General features: G+C 36.3%; 1 protein-coding gene across 1 annotated transcript in view; it reads right to left on the reverse strand.

Moving 5' to 3' along the window:
- The window catches only part of CALCR (calcitonin receptor), a 154,470-nt gene that overhangs the window by 53,908 nt on the left and 74,276 nt on the right, over positions 1–26,286 (reverse strand). Inside the window, exons 3-5 of the mRNA XM_027574017.1 lie at positions 10,246–10,326; positions 2,934–3,090; positions 707–817 (exon numbers count right to left, since the gene is read on the reverse strand). Of these exons, the coding sequence (XP_027429818.1) occupies positions 707–817; positions 2,934–3,090; positions 10,246–10,296 (319 nt within the window). The 5' untranslated portion in view covers positions 10,297–10,326. The remainder of the gene's footprint in view (positions 1–706; positions 818–2,933; positions 3,091–10,245; positions 10,327–26,286) is intronic.

Below are 26,286 nucleotides of genomic sequence, written 5' to 3' on the forward strand. Positions count from 1 at the left end.
CAGTGAGAAGTATTCCTATGTTACTTTTATAGCCAAAATGAATTTGGTGTCACTTATTTACTTAACACACATTTGTTGACTGCTTGTGTTGTGCAGGGCATGGAGCTGGATGTTAGTATGATTCATTCATTGTAACAACATTAGTCTTATTTACTGAACATATATTAATAATCTACTGTTGGAACAGAAATCTAGCAAGTGTCTAGAGTTACTATCTTCTGATTTAGTTTCCTTTACACATGACAGTTTTATATAACTTTCAGTGTTATATAAAATTTCCGTTGTGTGTGCTCTATCAGTCCTGTATACCCAAAGTCTAGATCAAGTATTTGCATAAGTCACCAAATGTGCGACAGTTGAAAACTGAAAGATAACCACATTTAAGTAAAACTTCACAGAGTTAAAAAAATTAATTTAAAATTTTATTAAAATTTAATATTAAATATTTAAAATATATAAAAATTTAACTTTCATTTAGAATTAAAGACCACTGTGCCCATCTGACCAGTAATGTGACCTAAAAAATAAGGAGAGCTTGAAATACTTATACAACTCGGTGGTATTTCAAGTAAGGAAATGCTTCAGAAAGTGCTGAAACATGTAGAGTATGATTAGATAGGTATCTTTTATATCTGATTTTTTTTTCAGAATCATGAAAATTCTAAAAGCTTCATAGCAAAATATGAAATAAAAAGAAATATTTTACCTGTTGGATCAAAGTCTGGAAAATAATCTGGGCAGTACTGATGGGACAGTACTCCAGCTGGTGTGTCATCCCAGCACAGCCATCCATCCCACGTGCGGTTGCAATACGGACCTGATGATTCACAAAGAAATTGGAAAAAGTTGGAAAAAGCTGCAGAATCATCAGCAGGATTTAACAGTGTTCAATAGGACCTAATATTTAATAGTTATTCTGGAGTGCTCTACATGCATATGGAAATATGAAAAAGAACAGCCGCAGCAACAAAGCAAAGATATTAACTTGACTAACTCTTAATCAAATTTACATTTTTATAGGGTTTTCTCCATTTGCTCTTCAAAAGACACACATGTCATCTGTATGGAATCTTTCCTCCAACATCTTTCCTTTAAAATATCTCCAGAAATGCTGCAAAGAAATCTTGTGAAAATATATGCAATATCACCCCTGGATAAGAGGCTTACTTTGAAAAAAACGATATAGCTTTAGAACATATACAGCCTACTAACCATTAACCTTAAAAAAGTTTGCCTTGGATGGCTCTATTCTTTTTTTTTTTTTTAAGATTTATTTATTTATTTGCGCACGTGCGTGTGTGAGAGAGAGAGAGAGAGAGAGCGCACACATCCACAAGAGCAGGCAGGCGGGCAGACGGAGAGGGAGAGAGAAAATCCTCAAGCAGACCCCCTGCTGAGTGCGGAGCCTGACTCGGGGCTTAATCCCATGACCATGAGATCATGACCTGAGCAGAAATCAAGAGTCAGGATGCTTAACGGACTGAGCCACCCAGGCGTCCCTAGGATAATTCTATTCTTAATCCAAGGGTTTAAAATTCAATTGTTCAAAATTCCTATTGGAGATGCATTTGTAGAGAGTTAATAGATTATGTATAAAACTAGTCTTATTATTTTAGAATCACACTTTATTAGTGGCTAAAATAATGCTCAGTTTGAGCAGTTTATGTATTTATCAGCATTGCCTCCAAGTAGTTTCTCACTCCTTTCAAAATTTAATTTACCCTAAAACATGAAGATTTGCCTCTATAAAGCTACTCAAAACAATAAGCCTCAGGCTTTGAAGTCAGTTCTAAGGAAGGAAGGAAGGAAGGAAGAAAGAAAGAAAGAAGAAAGAAGAAAGAAAAGAATAGAAAAGAGAAAAATGATTAAAAAAAGAAAAAGAAAAGAAAAAAGAAATCTTAAAATACTGATCATAGTACGAAAGTTCAACCTATGATTAAGACTGAAGTGAAGGAGGCTGCTTTCACTTGGTCTCTGAAAATAAATTTTGTGTTTCTCTTATTTCATTTGCTTCCGAGGAATGGTTTGTCTTTGGGTAGAACTGCATCTAATAACTTCTCAGGTTCTTAAAAGACACTGAAACTACTGCAGAGGGAAGAATAACATGTATCTGTCTTTTAATTGTCTTGAGTTTTGTTTAAAGGAAAATGCTAAAAATAGGAACTAGAAATTAAAACTTTAACTATTTGAAGGCAAACCATGCGTAGAAACAGAATATACTTAAACGATATTCCACCCTACCAAGCAGTGTTATCTTAGAATATACAAGGGTGTACACGATCTTGTTGGGACTTTTCAAATGCTTTAGGGGACAGGGGAGAGAACTGAAATGGATGTAGTAATGTTTGGCCATCTCATAGCCTTCTATAGCTGAGAGAATGTGCTTGGCCCTGAAAATATTTGTACAGTCACACAGAGCATTCTAGAGAAGGTGATAGATAAACAATGCCTGCCTAGGAGAGAGCTTGTATTAATTCCTCTGGGAACTGGGGGTAGAAAAGAGGAAGGAACAGGAGTTGCCCACCCATTGACAGTTAGGGGAAGATACTGCCTAATTAACCTGAGCAAGACAGGGTTTTGACGGGATTCACCTGAGGCTAATTCTCTGCCCTCTATTTTCCACTTCCCTTCCTGTCATTTTCCAGGTCCTCTCCATCACTTAGCCCTGTATTGTTCCTCCTTGGCAGGTGTGACTACTGAGTTATTGTAGTAATTTTGTCATAGGTGCAGCTGTTAGCCCAAAACCAGTTGGGTGAACTTGGGCAAAGAAAGTAGACATGTCTCCAGCATGAAATACACAAACATACCATAGTTTGAAAACCACTGTTAAAAATGCTGGCATATTAAAATTAGTCAACACATATTTATCCATGGAAGAAAATAAGCCTTTAATGATATTTGAAACACATATTCGCATACATCCTTCTTTTTACCTTCTCCTTGGTATGGGGGTAACTGCTGCATGCGGTCATAGCATTTGTACTGCGCATCCGACATTTTCTTTCGTCCTAGGACGTACAGAAATGGCTCGGACTCCATATTGGGAGGATAGGTGTTATTTGAAGTGGCAGGAAGAATCGGGGTTGGGTGCTGCATTAAAAAGACAAATCAGTTACTTATACAGAGCAGGAATGGGTGGATACAGAAATAAATGAAACAATCAGAAAGTTTGAAAACATTTTCCTTCATGAGCAACAATTACGAATGGTCTCCATGTAGGATATTTTTCTTCATAACTAAAAAGTATATTTATATTTCATCTACAAATTCTACCTACAAATTTCATATTTGCATTCATCCCATTCACTACTGAAAATGTATAGCGCCCACCCAAACTCATGCACCTCTTTATCATATAAGATTGTTTTAATTTTATTATCACTGTAAAGTTTAGAAGTAAAACAAATAAACTGATTTCCAAAAAAAATACTAATATTAAATCAATTTTGCCTTCTTTGGAAACTCTAATAATCATGAGTCATGCTATTAAAAATAGATATATTAGTGCAATAAATGAGCTTTTATATAAGATTATTTCAGCTTTTTAAAAATTTGTGCTTAGATTATGTACACTGACAAAATTTCACCCCAGTTATTCCATAGAACAAACGAAATCTGTTCTTCTGAGATATTCTGCATTGGATGATTGGCCTTAATATCTTTAAATTGGCTTCATCAGCTGATGACCTACACAGGATTATTTATTTTCAATACTGAAAGTCAACGTAAATCTTAAATATTTCTCCTAGCGCTTCTGCATTTTTGGTACAGGCTGACATTGTTCATGATCACCATCTTAACACATCATCCTAAGTTGTGTTTATTTAGATCTCAATCTCTTTTGTGGCCATGATGTTTTTGGTGGTGCCTGAATCCATGATTTTCTATATCCATGTTCTGCATAGAGACTTTTTTCAGAGAAGACCGCGAGCTTCAGCCTGCACTGACTTTTCTTCTTCTGAAGTTAGAACACTCTTTGTTCTCTTTCCATCACACCTGTTAAACACACTTTTTATTTGGCCTTATTCTGACTAAATTATTCTAAGATTAAGGTTTCCCCAAATGTATCGATGGCAGAAATAGTGTTATGTACTTTTCTCTATGCCTCACAGTCTCTAAAACAAACTCATTTTTATTAAGTTGGCCTGTATACGTCAGGCTACTCATAGTAGGGCCGCACTGTTTTCCAGTGTATGTCACTGTGTAGACGGGGCGCCCTGTCCTATAAGATAGCATGGTGCTAAAAGCTAAACTGTACAATGCATAATACAACAATTCAGAACAGACAGAGGGCATGGAACAAGAACAGTCAGGGATGACTACAGACACAAGGTAGAACTGGAATTGGACTTTGAGTGCCTGCACAGGGAGGAGAGGGAAGGCTTTCTGGATGGAAGGAAAGGAATGCGTCTAAGTCCTAGAGGTAGGAAATGGCATGTGTGAGTCACTGTAGGAAACCATCCTTCCTGGAGGGGAGTATCTTTGGGGGTTAGTAAGAAATGGAGTCAAGGAAAATCAGATAACACAGAGCCCCGAGAAAATGAATACAAAGTGTGTGGTGCAATGAAAGGCTCAATACATTTTAGCTAATGTTATTACAACATGACAATAAAATAAAGATGTCATGCAGGTTTTTGATCAGTGAAGGCTGCGAAAAGGAGAGTGTTAGTAAAATTCATGTGGTGGGCGTCAGATGTGCACAGATCAGAGCTGGGGAGGGAGCCAGGAAGCCCAAGGCAGGGACTAGATCACCGCAGGAGGGAGCAGGGAAGTATAGCCCTCAGGACTTTCTCAAATAACAAAAAGATGTATTTGGAATATACGGAAAGGAGAACAGTTAAAAGTCAAACAGCTCTGATATTTTAAACTACAGAATGGAAAAAATGGGAGTGCCCTGAGAAGGGAGAAGTTGGGAAAGGAAAACCTTACTGGGGGAAGAAGGTAAGTTCTGTTTTGTACTTGTTTTGAAGGTGCCAGCAAGCCGTCTAAGTAGAAATTGCTTGCAAACAGAAGAGGGTAAATACTTACTACTTATAATTCTAGATGGACAATGACTGCGAAGATGGCTGATACTACTCTTTGGATATTAGGATTATTTCTAATTTTAATGCCTCTTGGATGTATGACAATGAAAAGAGAAATTAATGTACTGACAGAAATGATTTAAAATGTACAAATCCTTTACCCATGTAGTTGAACATCATTCTGTTGTCATATGACCCCTTCTTACTCATTTCAAGACCAATCAGTTGGCAAATAGTTATTATTTGCTAGTAAGTCAAGCATTATGCTAGAAACTGAGGATACAGTGCTGAATAAAACACACACAGATCCTGCCCTCATGGAGCTTACAGACTAGCAAGAAAGACCAACATTATAAAATATTTTCTGACACCAGAAATTGTGAACGGTAAAGAATCATCAATCACTGAATGCTCAGATATTCCTTCAGGAATTGGAAAGTGGTTTGCGAGTAAAAAATACATATTTTGAAGCAATTTCATGTTAAGGCTTCATTTTGGATTGTATGAGCCTCCATTTGTATGAAAGCACGTGTCTGTGTGTGTGTTAATAATCTCACTAGAGATCACATAACCATGGTCTTTAATAGGTCATTGTGTCCTCACAATAAGAGATATTAATTATAGGTTAAACTTGTGCATCTATTTTAGATTCTTTGTGGCTCTGTTCTTAGAATATTTCACTGACACATATTTATTTATGGGCCATTTTCTCACCACATTCAAATCAAATTAGAAGATGGAATGTGATGTCATATATAAATATTTATATTTTAGATATTAGGGACTATTTTGTTTAAGTTTGGCATTCCTTCCAGAAGTAACATTCTGAATTCTATCTTTAAATTGACTGGGCAACCAGTTAAGAAATGTTCCTGGAAGCCATGGGGAGGCATTATGTGCAAGGATATCAAGAGGAAAACCCTGTGCTTGTATTTTTCAATTACAGGATTATTTGTTTTAATGCAGTTTTAACATCAGTCACAGTAAAGACATGACCATCCGAAAGAGCGGGTGTCGTTCATGTAGACGGTAGTAGCATCAATCTTATCATTCTTGCAATATTGAAACAAACTCCAGTGAACTGGGTTTGGAGGCTGGTTCAATAGAGATTGTTTCAACACTGAAGGAATGAGAAATTAGAACTTCTGTCGTAGATGAGCCATAGTCATCTGAGTCCGCTCCTTGTCTGGTTTGTGTGTGAGCACTGACGATGGAATTTTTCCAGTGGTAACTGAATGTTTCAGTGATTTTCTTCTGAAAATAACATACACATTGAGGCATTCTGTCTATGTATGTGGACATAGACAGATAACTATTATATATATATATTTATTGGATATATATATATCTATATAGATATATATAGATATATCTATATAGATAACTCTTATATATATATATATATATACATAATTCCAACAATGGAATTACTACTGCTTGACAATAATACATATACAAATTTCATAAAGTTCACTGGACATATAAACTTTTTGCTGATGAGTTTGTACCAACAAAAATGGCTAGGAGGTGGTGTAGTTTTCAGCAATATAGAGACAAAATAGAAGCATAGTGATTAGATAAGACTACCAAGCAATGTGAAAGACTTAAAATATTTTACTTATCGTAAGTATTATGTTTATATTATATATTTGGGGGCATAAATAAATATTTTATGCTCACATGAGGATAGAGATGAGCTATGAAGGGCACACTGCTTTTGTGGATAAAGACTGGTGTTCAAAGCTTTGCATACAAGCCATCTTAACATGATTTTTCCAAAGCAAAACAAAAAAACAACCTCTTACTTGTTGTCCTATGTAGCAGTTTAGCCGCCGTATATGTGATGTCACTCCTAAAGGTGCAAGTAAATGGCGCCACACATACGGCCACCAAGCTGCCACCAATACCTGTAGTCCTCAGCCGAAACACCGCTGGTTCTTTCAGGTAACAGATACTTTGCTTCCCACATGCCAGGTCCTGTTCTAGTACTGGAGACTCAGCAGTGAACAAGACTGGTAAGGTCCCTGCCCTCATGGGGCTTACATTCTAGGTTTCGTGCACACTAATCCTGGAGTCCAGTGGAAAGCAATCTGGTTTGAATGGTCATGTAGTCAAGCAATTCCTACTTTGATGTAAGACAACCAGCCTACTTTTGGGATCCAGGTGGTTTCTAGAAGCACAGAGACAAAATAATTATAGGACTGTTCTGTGTAGACCTTTAAGAAATGGCCCATCTCTGCCGTGGTTTAAACCTCATGAATGTGGGAACCCATGCTACAATGTTGACGGGAAAGATTCTTAATGATTGCCAGAGACAGAACTACTCTAAAAGGAACATGATTCTAGAATCCACAAACTGATATCACCAACAGGATTTCGATGTCACCATCCTTAATATCGACAATGTAGATGTTGGAATTATTTGTAGGTTTCAGTTACTTATACTTTTCAAAATAACAATGGATAAAATAGAACTTTGTAACCTGTTAACCCTGGTTCTTCCAGGTAGGATCAGACGGTTGGTGTCCTACGTACTTTCTACTTAAGCATTATATAAACAACAAAACTGCTGTGTGATGAAAAATTCTAAGCAAATGAGGGAATACAGCTTAGTTAACAACAAAATGCTTCTCAGAAGAATCTAGTTTTTCTAGGTCCTCATCATTGTTGTTATAATTATCATCATCATCACTACATTTTTGAGTGCTCACTATGCGTCAAGCACTGTTCTAAGCCTATTACATTACTGCAGATAAGGGAGAGGAAGTGAGTGGGTGGTTTTGCTTAATGTAAATTGAGGCTCATGGAATGTGGTGACAAACTGATACTTTATAGAGCATTTGGAAATCAGTTTCGTAGAATTCAATAAATACACTCGTAGTGGTTTTTCACATTAATGTATTTAAGAAGTAATATTTTATAGTAATTAAAATCAATATCACTTTTTTAAAAAATTTAATTTTCTTGGAGGAGTATCCATGTGGAACACAATGAATGTTTTAGAAGGAAACTGACATATTTATCAAAAATTTTTTATGGAAAAATTCTCCAAATCAAATATATGATCCAAATACAGGATAGAGAAGCAAATTTCTGTTTGTCACAGCAGAGAGCACAAAACCACTCAAGTGTCCTGTGTAGGGGTGCCTAGGTGGCTCAGTCGTTAAGCGTCTGCCTTCAGCTCAGGTCATGATCCCAGGGTCCTGGGATTGAGCCCCGCATCGGGCTCCTGCTCAGTGGGAAGCCTGCTTCTCCCTCTCCCACTCCCCCTGCTTGTGTTCCCTCTCTTGCTGTGTCTCTCTCTGTCAAATAAATAAATAAAACCTAAAAAAAAAAAAAGTGTCCTGTGTAGTATGTCTGCTAGCAAAGAGATGCCCACAAATCAGAAGACATTTCTGTCCGTGGCTCAAATATATGAAATTCTTTTAATGTCTGAATTTCAAGATATATTGGGTAAAAGTTTTGAATAGAATTGATCTACTTTAGTTTTTTAACACATCAGAAATGATCTGTAGTCTTTGTGGTAGTACTCAAACTGTCTTATTCGTATCTAGTAAGTTACTTTAGTAAATTAGTAACTACTTTAGAACTTTTCTTCTGTCACTGTCTAATATAATTATATGGTTTATGAAATAGAATTATTTAACTACTTTAGAACTTTTCTTCTGTCACTGTCTAATATAATTATATGGTTTATGAAATAGAATTATTTAGAAATATTTACATGTAATGGATCACACAGAATTTAAGCTCTAAAGATAACAATATCAATTATGAATGGAATATACCACTATTTCTGCAACTATAGAATCTCATATAAGGCTTGGGCATTTAGAGACAACATAAAATATGCTAGTAGTTCCTACAATATTCTTGTTTAAGTGTTTTTATTATATTTACAATGACATGAAGTTACTTGCATTTCCAAATATTGGATTACTTTTAGCAAATTATACTGTATTTTATCTAAAGATTAAAATAATACAACAATATTACATAATAAACTATACTCAATATCCAAGTAGATACAAGAGGGCTACATTAACAATCATACCCATAAACCATTTATTTGATGTATAACATTACAAAATAAAAATTCCCTTAAAAATGAGAGGAACTTTTTTGGAATATTAGTAATATTTTTCCCTGAATAATGTTAAGAGAAACAGTTTATGCAAACTTGTAAGCCTATGACTACTCATGAATTAACAATGTAAATCCTGGAACCCTGGGAAAGTTTTGTTTGGGTGAATATAATAATATCAGGTACTGACTTATTTTTATTGCCTCTATGATTCATTGGCAATGTTGTTCTGATGTGCTAGAAAGGATAAGGATCAAGACAACTCCTAATTTATTTATGTAAAATTTACTCATCTCTCTTTCATGTGTTGTGGAAGCTGATATGATGGTGGGTTAGCAAAATCAAAACCAATAAATAGATAGGCCCTGGTAGTATTTTCTAAGATAATTGCAGTTCTGACTACCTGCTAACCATTTAGGAATAAAACAGTATAAAATCACAAAACTTGGACATGATTTAAAAGGTTAGAGAAAGAGTTATGGAGTGACATTGGTCTGTTAAGACTTAAGATTCTTAGTCAATTTTTTTGAGAGATGCATTTAAAATCAATAACGTGACTGAAAGAGTTCAGATGTTTGAAAAAGACAGTAGCCCAGAAACTGTTGTTCAAATCCACCTAACATCAAAAACATTTTACCCAAGAACATTATTAACCTTCCGTGTTAAATTCCAAGATAATGTGGAGATGTCTCAAGTTAATGCTAAATTTTTGTAAACAAAGCTCACATTTCTCAGTGAACCATAACAGTAATCTAAATTGTGAAAGTTCAGAGTGGGGATCTATTAGCAAAATTGAAGAAAATGATAGTTTTTTTAAATAAAGATTTTTATTTATTTATTTTAGAGAGAGAGACACAGCGAGAGAGGAAACACAAGCAGAGGAGAAGCAGACTCCTTGCTGAGCAAGGATCCTGATGTGGGGCTCAATCCCAGGACCCTGGGATTGTGACCTGAGCTGAAGGCAGACGCTTAACCAACTGAGCCACCCAGGCACCCCGAAGAAAATGATAGTTTTGAGGAACTTTTGGCTGGTGAAACTTAGCTTTGGCAAGATGTCTACCCTTGCAAATGCCCATTCAATCGTACGCTGTATTTCAGCATTCTTGATTAATGTAGCTTAAATGATGTTTTACTTACATTTAGAAAGATGAAGAGTACCAAGCACCGGCGTGTGAGTGTGAACTTCATTTTTGGTTTTTGAAGATGATCTTCTAAGTCCTAGAAAAATATAAAGTAAAAAAAAAATTTACATTAATAAACATAGCTTTAATATTGACTATAATCAATTTCTTTTTTTCTATTTGACTTGGAGAGGATCATGTCCCAAGACACCCTGCATAAAATTCATATATGGAAGCAATATGCTGGTGATGCAAATGCAGTTGCATGTTCCACTCCTTTCCTTTCGGCCAGGAATGACTGGTGTCTGGTTGTTGTCGAAAGTCCTCCTATTAAGAAATTCCAGAGCCACCTTTACATATCAGGACCAAAACAAAGGATTCAGAGAAATCAAGAGCAACCAGTGTGGCTTCCGTTAACCCGTGGCATCAGTAAAACTGCTGAAAATTTCAATGGAAACATCCACAAAGAAATCACTTCATTGGACATGAACAAATACAACCTATGATTTGTAAAGGACCATTAGTCATGCCCTCTAGGTAAATTAAGGCCAACTTTGATTTAAGTAGTCTTATGTAGAGCCTTGAGTATTTTTCTTTCCTACAAAATTTTCTACAAGCTTCAAGTTGGGACTAAGAATAAATTTCTTCAATAGCAAGGATTGAGTATGTCACCTAACGGCTCACTGTTCCTTCTCAAAAGCATATAATAGTCAGAAACATGCTGTTGTGTCACAAATAACAGTTTTTCATGACTGTGCAGATAATTTTACACAAGGAAAGATAATAAAAGAGAGAAAAATTTAAAACATATATATATATTTTTTTCATCAGTGGGATTTGTGTGAAACTGTATTTCACCTAAGGGTGAGTGGTTATGATTGTATCATATGTCTTATACTTGATGTATTCTGCTAGGTATAAGTTAGTATTTACATTGTTTGCCTGATATGCTTGCTCCCAAAAGAGTAAGTTGTGTTCCATTTATATATCAGTACTATGGGAAGAGAAAATGAAGAAGGAGAAATTAAAGTTTTCTCCCAGCTTACTAGCATGCGTACAAGGATGGATAGTGAAGAAATTCAGGAAGGGAAGTAAGGGAAAGAGAAGGACCTTTTAATTTGTCCTCTCCCTTAATGGAAAATATTACTACCTGAGTATCGGATGAGTCTTATTTCTGGAGTGAAAGGTAGGACTTTTGAAATGTATTATGTGTACTCATGAAATTAACACAGCTTTCCTTAACTAGATCCTGCTTTTCTTTTTTAAGAAGGAAATTATAGACATACACTGAATTTCTAAAGGTCTGCTGCTTACGGTGGTCCTATGATTTAGCCTCTGAGGGAAGCAGGATGTGTGGAACATTACAGGCGCCAGAATTAAAAGCCAGATCTCTTCTTCAGATGAAAGCCCTACTCATTAATTTCAAATGTAAGGGTTAAGCACAGTGAGAAGTCAGTTTCTCTATGAAGGTGAATATGGGGTGATTAGGCAGTTAATTGACTTGTTCTATCTATGTTATATATTTCATATCATTTGATATTTTATAAAGTATGAGTTGCTAGGTTTTGGCTCAACAGTATCATTACCATGGGGAACATGAGAAGCTGTGGGAGAACTGTCCCACTGAAGGTGAATGAGGGTGCACAGTCGTTTTGCTGTAGGAAAGGAGCGCCCCATGGTTTCAAAGCCCCACACACTGCTTTTACGACTGTACCACGAACAACTAAGGGGAATGAAAATAGTATGAACATGGATCTGAGAGTGAACATTTGGAAATGACAGAGGGGTTTAGTCAAGGAACAAAGTTCTTCCTTTTTCCTATGAAGTGGAGAGGTCAATAATTTTAAATAATCTTGCATTATTTTGAACTATAACAAATTTCTCATGTGCAACTTTATAGCAGATCTGGGCTGTACTAAACCTGCCTCTAGTTAGAGAAGTTCAGTTGTAATTCTCCAGGTTAAACAGTACTTTGCAGATATGCCTCTCTTTGAGAGAAGTATTTCGTGGCGATCTGTGAGGAGGACAGAAAGAACATGTAAATAGAATTGTGAAGGAAGACAGGTCTTTATGAATTTAAGGGAGAAAAACATGGCAAAGAAGAGTAGAATCAGAATGGAGAATAAAGTAATTCACCTTTGCTAGGATTCTTCCAAGGAAAGAGGGAAAAAAAAAAAGAATGAAGAAAGTTAAAAAGAACGACAGATGTGGAGAACCCAAAATGAACTAACAGAGACCTATAGCTTAGTTGAACGGATGATTAAAGAATGGATAGATTGCAGGGTGGAATCTTGGGAAAGACTAACATGGAAAGACTAACATGGAATTTCCAATAGGCAGGGTTTAGAATTCAATGACCCTGAAGAGAACAGTTTTGACTTAGGTTTAGGGAGTTAAACCTGCACCCAAACAGGAAAAGACAAAGTCAGGCAAACAGCAGCTAATGGAGATAAAAATGGAATTTGGAAATGTTCAATTTGGAATGGGTACAAGTAAGACAGGTAGCTTGTGATCAGACAGTCAGCTGGAATACCTGGAAGATGACTCAGAGAAAACCAGAACAAAGCTTAACTTTGACATTAGATTTTTTATTTGTTTACTTCCTGTTGTTTTCCCTATTCCTTCTTTACAGGAAGGACTTATTCAGTTTTGCCATCCAAGAACCTAGAAAGAAATCTGGGACACAGTTAAGTGCTCAGTAAATGCTGGTTGCTTAGTTCAAGGGATGATGTTGGGTCAAAATTTGGTAAGGCAGCAAGCATTATTCTTTTCCTAAAGAGCCCTAATTGTAGAGCCAAGAGATTCTAATTTCTGCATTTACTTTTACGATTTCTTTTATTTTGGGCAAGGAGCTTCACCTCTATGCCATTTTCCTGTCTATAGAAAGACTCCTTAGCCAATCCTTCTTGACTAGGAGAAGAACACACTTCCATATGTGAAGCATATTGGTCCCCCTGGATCTGTCCAGCAGTCTAGTTACTAGGGGAGTGGTTTCCAAGATGTCTTTTAGCCATCTTTAAAAAACAAAATGAAACAAAAGACAAAAGCTCTTATGGGAGCCCCGTATATAAACCAGATGAATGTAGAATCTAAAAACTTGATTGTGGAGTGTGATTCAGAACATGTAAATGAAATAACCTTGGACAGTGGTTCAATTACTGGGTGGGACCAGAGAATCTGCACTGCTCTGAATCCACAAATGAGTACTCATTACTAATCTCATCTCTAGAAAATTGTATTCCTTTGTTGCAGGGATGAGTTGGTCAGTGGAAACCACTTCTATTAATACACACAGACTAAATCACTAATTCAATGATGATGATGGAATAGAATAATCTTCATTTAAGGAGAACAAATTTCCTTGACATGTAAAGTTACATTATTTTTATTTATTTTTTGTGGAAAGAATATGAAATGTCAATGTCTGAAAATAATGTGTCTATTCTCATAGATCAGCATTTCCAAAAGTGTATTCCATAGAATAGCAGTAATCCCATGAGAAGCAGCATAAAATAAAGTTTCCATGGCCAAAAATGTTTAGGAAATTAAGCATTTCCTATATTCTTCTTAGAGATCTACCATAGACATTAGCACTTTAAAGTACCTAATTTTCCTGTACCAAAACCACTAGTTTGACTTTAAATCTTCATTCTCCAAACCTGTTTGACTATGAAAAAAAAAAAATTTTTTTTTGCAGTCACAATTATTAACCCATCTACAGAATATACTTTGGAAAATGCTCTTTTGGCTCAATGGCAATTTCTAACCCACCATAGTCTATTAACTTTGCAAGTCATGAGAAAGAGCTGCCCTTTTACTTAAAAATTTCTTTTTTTCTTCTCCATGGAGCAAAAGTGGAATTTCTGAGGTCTTAAATATTCCCCAGCCTTGGTACAAAGCCCAAAGCTATAAAAGGCATCTCAGAGGCAATTGCTCCTTTGGAGCATTCATTCGTTAAGAACCTCTCCCCTAATACCCTGGCCATGAGAACAGCAGTGGGATGAGGGTATGGGCAAAGAGCAGGCAAGAGAAGAGACAGGCACTGCTTATCTCAGAATAGCTAATAGCCTTTTGTCACCCAAGGTCTGGAATCTGTTTCAAATTTGAAATTTGACATTTGTTTAAAGACAGATCTATCTAGTAAGCTTCTGTAGATAACAGTCCAAGTGAACAGGTAAATACACTGTATGAAACCACAGGGTCTGCTGGTTTGTTGCCTTAACAATGCCTTCTGTTTGGATAACTCCTTAATTACACAATCTATTAGAAAATCATTCTTCATTACTATAGGAACTCACTTGCCAAGACGTAATGTTGTCATAACCCAACTTATGTTGACATATCAAGCAAAGCAGAATGACTTTTTGCTCCTCATTGTGAGTTTAAAATGCTCATCTGACTCCAAGCTCCAAGTTTAGTTAGTGAAAACTGGTATCTCTGCTTTGGGGAGCTGCTTTTGGTAAACAGGTTGGCACATCATGTAAAAGAATCTAGATGAGAAGGGTAGTGGAATAAAAATGATGTCATATGGGAAAAAGTGACTTTTTCTTTGACTCTTGTCAAGGACCTGACATAGTAAGTGTTCAGTAAACATTTATCGAATGAAAAAGATAGATTGCCTCTAAGCAGTTGGCTAGGCAACATTAATCAGTGGGAAATCTTGGAGAAGTGGTTCAGGATCATGTGCCATTCAAAAGTGTGACATTACTCAAATGGATACTATTAATGAATAATTAGATAGGATTTCATTAATTAAGACTAATTTGAGGAAAAGGCATTGTGACCTCATCAATACTTTCTAGTACTGGATCTGCAATAGCAGCCATGATAGAGAAAGGAGAGATAGAAACTATTTGCTTCAAATCAATTTAATTAAAAACACATCATGCACTTATTATGTGTGTTTTAATACCATCTCAAGATAAAGTTTAACTTCAATATATGAGAGGTTGGGAGAAAAATAGTCCAGTCTAAAGGGTCAGCATAAGCAAAGATGAGGATATGGGAATCACTGAATATATTGAAGAAACTCTAATTGGGATGATTTTGAAGTTCATGTTCTTAGTCATTACATATATACTGCCATCTGACATGAAAGGAATACTCAGCTTTGGACAAATGGAATTTGAGTTGTCAACAGGGTCATCTATATGGAGAACCTAAAATGCACCTGATTGGTTTTTTTTTAAGATTTTATTTATTTGTTAGAGAGATAGAGAGCACAAGCAAGGGGGTGTGGCAGACAGAGGGAGAGGGAGAAGCAGGCTCTCTGCTGAACAGGGAGCTTGATGCGGGGCTTGATCCCAGGACTCTGGGATCCTGCTCTGAGCCGAAGGCAGCCTTTACTGGCTAGCCACACAGGCATCCCAAAATGCACCTGATTGTAAATAACATGTTTACTGCCTCTGTATAAAGCTCATAACTTTAAAGCTTCTGTTGAGATCAGCTATGGTGAATATGGGAAGAGGAGTCATTGCAGTGTAATGAAAAAAAAAATCTTGGGCTAAGGAATAAGGAATCCATATTCTAATCCCAAAACAACCTCAAACTCATCATGTGACTCTTAAGCATGTTACTGCACCTTTCTGGACATCAATTTCATTATCTATAAATTAGACAATTGGACTATAATTAAGGGTTCTTCTCACTCCAACATTGGCTCTAAGTTGAATTGCAATAAAATATAAAAAATACATTTTGGAGAAAGAGAAAGCAGAGCAATTAGATAAATATTGGGTCTTCCTGACCCTCCAATAGAAAATAAACAAAGACAGCATTTTCCACATTGTATTCTCCAAAATATGATCCTTGTGACTACTCAATAATGAAAAAGGGAAAGAGTAGTTCACCAGGATAAGGTTTGAGAGATGTGGACTACTATGTGCTCTTTTCTGGAGAAAAAAAAATTATGTTTATGTTAGGATACTAAAGGTTCTGAGAAGTCCTGCAACAATGGATCCTTTAACTAAATTCATTTAAGTTAGCTCTTGTTATAAATTATTTTACCAATAATAATGTGCAATTAACACTCAAGGAAGGGACAGGCAAGTTTAGCTAATAGTTGACTTCCACTGATTTCAGTGAATGAAAGGTATGTTACTCTCTCCTTATTAGCAGAAAAGACTGTAGTTACAGGCAAATGTTGCAGATTTATTAGCATTTATTTATTATATTGGAATAGAAATGACAGGACTTTGCCACAACTTATCTAGATTACTGCAACTCTGATGAATAGATGACTGAGTTAAATATGTTGGTGCTATTACAGTGTAGGGAATACAGCCAGTTTAAAAAAAAAAATATGTTGGTGCTTTGTTTTGAAAGTCCACTTTTGCAAATACTGATATGTGAAAAGTGTCCTTCTCTCTTACCCAGGAGACTTCCTGCGAGGTGCTGTACTGGTTAATTCAAATGATAAACTCTTTTAAGTCAAACTTTAAAATATTTATGTAGAATTCACTGCCCAACACACATCAAACCATTCTATAAATACAGGAATTCAAAATTGTGGGTTTATGATTTAGTCCTTACATACACATTATTGTGTCCTTATACACCTTTGACAAACTTCTTCTTTCAGAAAAAGATATGCCTGATTTCATTGGATGATGGAACTGGAAGAGACTCTAGAATTCACATTTCCCAAAACCTCTCACTATACAGGTGAGTTAATGAAAACCTACTGAAATGATTTTCCTCAAATTGGTTAGAAGTTTAGTGGAAGAGCTCCAGTTAAACCCCTATTATATTCCCAAAATGAGTGTACACCGTAAACTCCTAGGATGCCTCACGTCAAAGGTTTTTTCTAGCTGGCTTCAACCTTCTGCTAGTAAAGCCTATAAGGTCTAGTCTAGTTGGGATAGAAGTCAACCACAACCACAGTTCATCCTTTTGCCCAGTTTGGTTCCTCTTAATCACCTTCAGGAATTCCATTTGGTTCTGATTTCAAGGATATCTTAGGGTGAAAGATGCTCAGGCCTGAATAAAGTGGATAAAATAAAGGAATATCCTGTGGTGTCATTCAAAATGCTTAACAGTGGCTGCTACATCCACACCCACCAATCAGAACAATTGCTGGCTATAAACCACAGGCTCTGGTGCTCACCAGCTCTAAGCCAGCCCCGGAGTTCTCCACTTCCTTCCTGTCTCCCGTAACCCTGGTGTTCACTGTGCATGTATCTCTGTATGTTTGTGTTTGCAGAAATGAAGGTGGAGTGGAATGAGGCAGAGAGCTCTTATTGTATTTATAAATTCACTTATCAAGTATTTACTGAGTCAGATGCACTTTTTGCCCTTATGAGCCATTAGGTACTACAGAGAATGCCTGAGTGGGAGCCACTCTTATGTACCCCCTTTATTTATACATGCTTCCCAATCCCGTCACCATTTCTGGGGTTCTACACAAAGATATTTCACGGAGAACCTTACCAGGGACAAGGCTGTTCCTGTTTTTCCAATTCTAGTAGCATATATTTACTAATAGAGAAGGGTGCTATCACATATAATTTAATCATTACAAAACTTTCCTTTTCTTCCTATTAAATTATTTAAGGGTCCATTTCCCTGAAATTTGAGTACCTTGGAAATTATCCTTTTTACATGGCTGTGTAAGCAGTTCAAAAGTTTCTGTAAAATTAGCTGGATTCCCTTGAAAAACAGAGATTAAGTGAGATTAATGACATCAGGGATGGCCAGCCAAGCTGGAACCCTCAATGTCAGCCATGATGATGCAAATAGTTTTCATCATAACAGTTGTTTCCCACCATGACCTAACAGCTAATATTCATGATGGTGATCTAAGGAACTTGTCTAAAATGATGGTGTTGAAGTCAATTTCAATGTGGCAATTTAACATTTCAGGTGAAGCCAACATTTTGCAACCTGCTTTATTAAAGAAAGCTTGGTACCTCCTTTTTTTTTAAGATTTTATTTATTGATTTGAGAAAGAGAGAGAGAGAATAAGTAGTGGGGAGGAGCAGAGGGAGGGGGAGAGAGAGAGAGAGAGAGAGAGAGAGAGAAGCAGGCTCCCTGCTGAGCAGGAACCTGATGCGGGGGATCATGACCTGAGCCGAAGGCAGACACTTAACCGACTGAGCCACTCAGGAGCCCCGATACTTTCTTTATCAAAAGAAAACTTGCATGTGACTCACTTTGTCAATTCAATTTTTAAAAATTATATATGTAAAGAAGTTTTGGTCCCTAAAGTAAGACTTAGCCAATCCTACATTTAATTAGAAATACCAAAGAAGTAATCTTAATGCATGTGATCTGGTTTGGGGATGTAGATGGGATAATGACTGAGAAGCATGCAGCCAAGTTCAGTGAATTCAGAATGTGTCTGGAAGGCATCTAGATAATCTCCGTCCTTAAGTAATCTTTATTCATATTTTCCCAATCTCTGACTGAATTTCTATGACAGCTCTTTGTACTTCCCCTGCCTCCCTCTAGTGGTTTGCATTCAGTGATAGTAGCTAAAGGAAACACTGGAGAAGTAAGCGCTAGGATTCATGTCATACCAATGAAGTGAATTGGAATAACTGAGTTGACCAAGTGTTTACTCGAACAGAACCTGTGACTCTTTCCAAAGGAAACTTGACTGGCAATTTCTTCTCTAATGTAAGTTGACTAACGTAAGTTCACTGCTCTGCTGTTGCTACTGGGCAGGTCTTCCTGGGACCGGAACTAGCCGCTGGTAGGAAGGGGACAGGTAACAGAGCTCTGTTGTAGGAGTGAAATACAACACACCTTTGAACTTAAGGCTTTAGGCTCAGGAAAGTTTTGATATTCTTTGGAAAGATACAGATGGAACCTAATGTTTATCAAGAAAACCTATTATTATCATGGCTGATTGATACACAGGAATATATAGCAGTCTTTAGCCAAATTAAAATATGTATTAAAATGGACTTATATATTGTATGGTGACTAACATAACATAATAAAATAAAATTTAAAAAATGGACTTTTTAAAAAAGAAAGAACTGATGGGAAAGGAAGGAAGGAAACTAAAATGAACTGAGTGCACACTAAGAGCCAGGTAATTATATTTACTACGTTATCCTCACATCAAATGCAAATAAACATTATCCCCACTTTATGCATTAGGAAACAAAAGTTTGCAGATGTTAAGTGACTTAACTAAGTTCTCACAGTCAATGAGGGGCAGAGACAAAATTTGAAAACAGTTCTTCAAAACCATGCTCTTTTCATATTTCACACTGATTCTAGAAATATATACATTTAAAATCAATATTAAGTAATGACAGTTTGAGAATAAGTTGTCAATAATTTTTCTTTTTAAAAAAAATAATTGTGCTTTAAAAAGTACGTGAAGTTTTGCTTTGGAAAATAAATAGAAGTTTGGTAAACATTTATTGTCTTTTAAACTGACAATTTGAAGATTGTTAAATATGTTAAGCATATTTCATTCTTTCTCTTGGTTCATAGATATTTTACTTTATATTTTTATAGAATTCTAGTTTGTCATACATTTTTAATAATTTATTACAAATAATGACAATATATTTCCCTTTAGAGTCTCTTCATGAACATTCCTTGTTGAAGGGTTATAGGCCCATAAGGATTCTAAGTTTTCATTAGTAATCCATTATAACCACAAGGACCAAATCTAAAAGGCAGTAAGAGATCTATGACTACTCATTTTAAAATCATTAGATGGGACACCTGGGTGGCTCAGTCAGTTAAGTGTCTAACTCTTAATTTTGGCTCCGGTCACGATCTCAGGGTTGTGAGACTGAGTGCAGCACTGGGCTCCATACTGGGTGTGAAGCCTGCTTAAGATTCTCTCTGACCCTCTCCCTCTGCCCCTTCCCGCCCACAAAACAAAACCATTAGACAAATATTATTTTCCTAGGTCAACTGTATTGACTATATTGACTTTTATCTAAATCATACAAGTAAACTAATAATCATACTTTGGAATGATTATTGCTTAAAGACAGATGTAAATTATTTATGCTCTTTTTTCTAACTTAACTGTATTGAAGCAATTATTCACAAGTGCTTCAATGTCAGTTTCAAAGTTGCTCTCTGTGGAATCATGCTAATTCTAGAGTTGGCCACCAAGGTGAATATTGGACTAGATTACCACTAATACTCCTTAATTAACTGTTTCAATATTCTTACAATATGTAATTTAAAAATGCAGTACTATATTCTCTCCTTCTATCAGAATTAAATGCAGAATCTATACAACCAGAGATAATTAAGATAAAAATCAAAATACTCAATTCATCAAGGATCTTCTTAGCGCAGTATCAGTCGTGAGGCTAATGTTGATCCCAGGGCTCTCCTAAACCAAAGAACTGTGGGAAATAGAGCCAGCCAAATGTTTCCATCTGGTCCATATCAACTGGTGTTTTAGAGTCAGCTTAATTAAGCATTGGCAAGAAAAATGCTGAAATAATTTAGAAAGGTGTAAAGAGAAGCCCATTAAAACAAATACATAACAAAGGAACTTTCAAATATAAAAAGCAACACTTTTAGGAGTGGTTTGCAATACTGCCATCAGTTAATACTTTGTTAAATGCCACGGAGTTTCATAGTTCATGGCACTGGATTAATTGCAGTTCAATTCTAATTTGTCTCCCTAGAACAGAGATATTTCTCATTGAGCTCTGTGTATATACAAATTCAAGACTTGAAACGGGCAGCAAACATCACTGTAAAGTGCACAAGCCCACCCACCCCACATATATACATATATATATACACCCCCAGTTGACGGAAAGGTAAACTTTCTCTGTGCACATATGTGTATTTACAAAAACAGTGCATTCAATTTGTAGTCCCTTTAAAAAGTTGGCTGATAATATTTACTAGATGTGCTGTCTGAGCATGATATTATCATTGCTCTTAAATGGGGTGCTGTTGATAGTATTTACTAGAACAGGAAACAAAATCAATAGCACAATTGGAAACATAGTCTAGAAGCTGTTTCCTTGATTTATTTTTAAGACTAAGATATTTATCATAGTCATTCAGAAATGTCTTTAAAGTTATTTTTAATTAAAACTCAGTGTTTCTTGAAAACTAAAGTAATAAAAGTCCTATTTTATTATAAGAAGACAATACAGAAGAATTTGATGGTCATATAGATGAGTCCTATGGCAAAATGTGCTTTGCTGTTTTCACGCAATACTATCGAAGACACAAAATTCAACAGCACCCCATTTAAGAGCAATGAAAATATGCTCAGACAGCACATTTTTCCTTGTATCAACATAAATATTAGATGCTTAGAGAACAAGTCAGAATATGTCTCTTTTGGCTAAAATAATTTAGTGGAAGCAGGAACAAATAGTGCAACATAAGGGTTCATGCATTTTAACATAATTGCTTAATGGGATTTTACCACAGGAAATCTTAACTATTATAAGTATTATACTAATGGGGATATATAACTATCTTCTGGCAAAGTTTTGCTTTATTAATTGCATAAGTTTATAAACGATTTTATAATATGTGTCAAAATCCTTAAAACATGGAGACCCTTTGACAGTGATTTTTTTTCCTACAGATATAATCATAAATTGGCTGATATTTAATTATAGAAATATTAATTATAATATTTTCTACTGTGGTGGAATTTGGAAATAATCTAAATGCTCAAAATAATGGATTTGTTAAATAAACTTTGGTACATCTACACTATGGAACACTGTGCAGCCATTAAACATTGTATTAGAATATTTAATTACCTTATTATACAGATATTTATTACATTAACACTTTTTAAAAGGTCTACAAATTGAATGCACTGTTTTTGTAAATATACATATAAGAAAGGCTTGAAGAATAAAATAAAATGAATTTTCTGAGCTCTTATTATGCAGCAGGCACTCTCAATATACTATCTTCCTTAGTCCTTTCAGTAGCCTTTCTGTGTAGATACCATTATTGTTACTGTAATTTTGTAGCTGTGGAAACGGAGTCTAGGGGGCTAGGTAAAATATTAGGTTGGTTGTGTAACAAACAACCCCCACCCTCAAGTCTCAGTGACTTAAAAGAACAGATTTTTTTTTTTTTTTTTTTTTTTTGCTCAAGTGAAATGGAGCTATGGGGCAGCCGAAACTCCCTCTGTGTGTCTGCTTCCCATTACTTTTTTTCTGTGACCAAGGCTGAAGGAGCAGCACTGATCTTGAGGGTGTTGCTCTCCTGGCAGGGGGTTGTCAGGCCAGAGGAACCAAACTACAAAATGGCATTTCAAACTTTGCTCAGCTGGGGTAAGACACAGCTACTCAGTCACCTCCCATTGACCTAAGCAAGTCACAACATGAAGCCCAAAGTCAATGTATCAGGAACAAATAATCCTTTTCTGAGTAAAGAGAAAGTGAATAATTAGAAACACACACACACACACACACAGTACAACTGCACAAATTTTCACAGCAGAGTCATGGCAAAGATGATACTAAAACCTCTCCAGGAGGTGAGTTTGCAGGTGATTTTCTTTTGCTTATCTGCATTTTCTAACTTTTCTAACATGTAGGAATTGCTTTTGAAATATAGAAAAGGGAAAAAAAGAAAAGACAAAATAAACTAACTTGTATTTGTTCTGGGTTTTATTTGGTGTTGCTAATAGGCATGTTCCCTGTGGTGTAGCTTTGGAGCTGAGAATAAGACATCTTTACAGGGGGAAGGGAATGTTATACTCATCTCACCTTGTTTGGCCCTGCTTTTAATCTGTCTTCTGGTAACTGGAAGAATACTTAAAAATGTTTGACAATAATCTCCGATAAGGAATACCCCACAGATTAAAAGAGGACACTTAAACCAAGTGGGAGTGCCATTTCAGAGAGGTCCAGTCTCTATAATTAAAGCTTCATTGATGATACCAACAGCAAGTTGCAATAAAAAACAATGAGTTAGTACTAAATTAGCAATACGTTTAAGACAGAATGTCTGCTGGTCTTTCTAATTACATCTCTTAAGAGTGCCCTGATGGTGATTAGCTGTTAAAAATATATTTCACAAATGTAATTACTAAACTGTAAAGGGAAATGAATCTCAGTGGCCAATGAGGAATAGTCATAATACACCCATAAAAACAGCAGCAAACGAAGGCGGAACACATTCGGTGATATTATAGAAAATTGCCCAAGTTTTCCACTTTACCTCTTATTACTGTTTTGCTTCTTTGGAAATTCCCACCAGCAGGAGAAAAAAACAACATATCCTATCTTACACTTCATATTTGCCTTTCCTAATGAAAGCTATGGTAACATTACTTAAATGTAGCTAAAAATAGTCAAATTTTGCAACATCTGTGCTTGGAATAAAGGCAACGCCTGACTGGGAAACAATAGACCATAAGATAGTTACAATATCTAACCTCAGCAATATCTGGTACTCAAAGAAGGCCAGCAGGAATTCTTTAACCACATATTATTTTCTCTGTTCAGCAGTATCTTTTCTTTTCTCTCACTGTATGTGAAATCTGTGATCTGCCATCTTGGGCAGACACTCAAATAATACTTGTAAATAAGATAAGCCTCTGTATCTATCACAGTCCTTAAGGCTTTAAAAGACCAAAGAGAGATAAATGTTCAAAATGTTCAATGAGTAGGCTTGTGATATATATTGGACACACACACACACACACACACACACACACACACACACACACACACACAAAGCCCCATTGGCAGCTCTGTGTAAATTATACCTATGGTATATCTTGAAATGGTATTTTTTTAGCATGACATTTCTCAGGAAGAGAGAGGTGTTACATAAATGTTCAAAAAACAAGACTAAACAAAACAACCCTCAACAACACCATCAAAAAACTACATTAAAGAAATAAGCAAAGAACATGAATAGAAATGTCTCCAAAGAAGAAATACAAATGGCCAATAAGCACATGAAAAGATGTTCAACATCACTAATCATGAGGGAAACGCAAATCAAGACCACAGTTGAGATACCACCTCAGTGGGAATGGGGAGGAGAGGTTACTGTTTAATGGGTACACAGTTTCAGTTTTGCAGGATAAAAAAAGTTCAGGAGATGGATGGTGGTGATGGTTACACAGCAGGATGAATGTACTTAATGCCACAGAACTGTGTACTTAAAAATGCTTAAGATGGTGAATTTACGTTCTGTGTATTTTACCACAGTGAAAAATAAAAATAATAAAAAGACAGACAACAGAAGAAGAAAAGAAGCAGCTCCAGATGACTGGTATCATTTCGAGTTCATCACTGACATGATGGGAAAGGATTAAGTAACTGGCTGGGGTGGGGCTGAGGGGTACTTGCAAGCGCCAGTTTGGAGGTAGGGATTCAAGACCCAGCCCTGCGATTGACTACTTGTGGGAATTTGGGCAAGATGAGGACTATGGATGTGTACAGCGAGAAACCGCCCTGTAAGCTCTCTAACTTCCAGGAACTCTACAAATGTATGAAGATGGGGAGTGATGAATAGAGAATTGAGTATTAAGCACCGCAATACTCAGGGACTGGGGACAAAGGAAGGAGGAGAGAGATTTCCATAGGGAAGAAAACTCCTGCATTCCCCACAGTAGTCAGGATCTTAGGACCTAGAGGGTACACTGTGTACTCTTCTCTCTCCCTATGGGGCAAGGTTCCCTTCTCCCCTATGGAGGGCAGCGTGCCAAGCCCTGAAAACTCACTTGCATGACACTGCTTAGAGAGGAGCAGATGCCTTGCTTCAGCAGAGAATGGTTTGGAAAGAGTCATGAGGACATCCATTCCTGGATAGCTCCAGACTGTGGCCAAGAAATAGAAGACATTCAATCAGGGCTATTAGCTATTTTAATAGCTCTTCTCTTTTCCTTGTGGGCATTGCGTAATTCCCAGGGACAGTGCAGTGACACAGCTGCCTTGCACTACCATCAAAAACAGAGTGCTGCGTCGCCATCAAAATGCTTCATCAGGGTGGTTTTGCCCAGTTAATAAGCATATCAGTGGTGAGTGCTGAAATCATCATAAAAAAGCAAAAAAAAAAAAAAAAAAAAAGCATAAAACAAAACTGAATCACAAACTAAGACAAACAGATAATAAGATTTTCAACAGAAATTAGTCAAATGGCCAGAAGTCCCGAATAACCCTACTAATAATTATTACAGATGTATTGCCTGTGTGGGAACTAAATAAAGTATATTATGGGACAGATATCAGATTTTGGTCACAACTAGAGATTTCTATGTTAAGTCTCTGATTTCTTACTCAGGGTTGTAGAAACCTCAAAATGTGTATTTTAGCATAATTTCCTTATGCTAAATTCTGTTTGCTTGGTTATACGTGTACATGAACACAGTAAACTTCTGGAGTCATTTCATCTATTCAAACAAAAAATTATATTTGTTGATCTTTTATTTTGTGCCATATAGTGTGCTAGATCTTGGAAATACAGTAAACAAAAATATACAAGATCCTCACCAACATGGCACTTAGAGTGAAGTTGAGAAGACAGATAACAAAAGAATTGGGAGAATAAATGCAAGATCGTAATAAGTACTACAAAGTGGAGAAAGAGCTCTCAGTCAGGCTGAAACAATATTTAAAGTGCTACACTGTGGGGGAATGTGATGAATTTGACTCCTGTGAGCTAAAGGGAGACACGAGGCTGGAACAGTGAGTTGGGATCAGATTATACAAAACCCACGTGTTGTGGGGCTGAACCATGTCCCCCTAAAATGCATATGTTGAAGTTCTAACTTCTGGTACTCCAGAATGTGACTATATTTGGAGCAAGGCCCTTTAAAAAAGTAATTAAAATTTCCTGAGGTCATTAGGGTAGGCTCTAATCTAATGTGACTGATGTCCTTATAAGAAGAGAAAAATGAGGACATGGACACACCCGGGGGAGGAGCATGAGAAGACACTGGGAAAAGATGGTCATCTACAAGTTGAGAAGAGAGGCCTCAGAAGGAAATGGATCCTGTCAACACCTTGATCTCAGATTTTCAGCCTCCAGAACTGTGAGCAAATACATTTCAGTTGTTTAAGCCACCCAGTCTATGGAACTTTGTTATGGTGGCCCTAGCAAACTAATATGCCATACAGGTCCCTTG

The sequence above is a fragment of the Zalophus californianus genome, chromosome 12, assembly GCF_009762305.2.
Source record: "Zalophus californianus isolate mZalCal1 chromosome 12, mZalCal1.pri.v2, whole genome shotgun sequence".
Classification (NCBI taxonomy): domain Eukaryota; kingdom Metazoa; phylum Chordata; class Mammalia; order Carnivora; family Otariidae; genus Zalophus; species Zalophus californianus.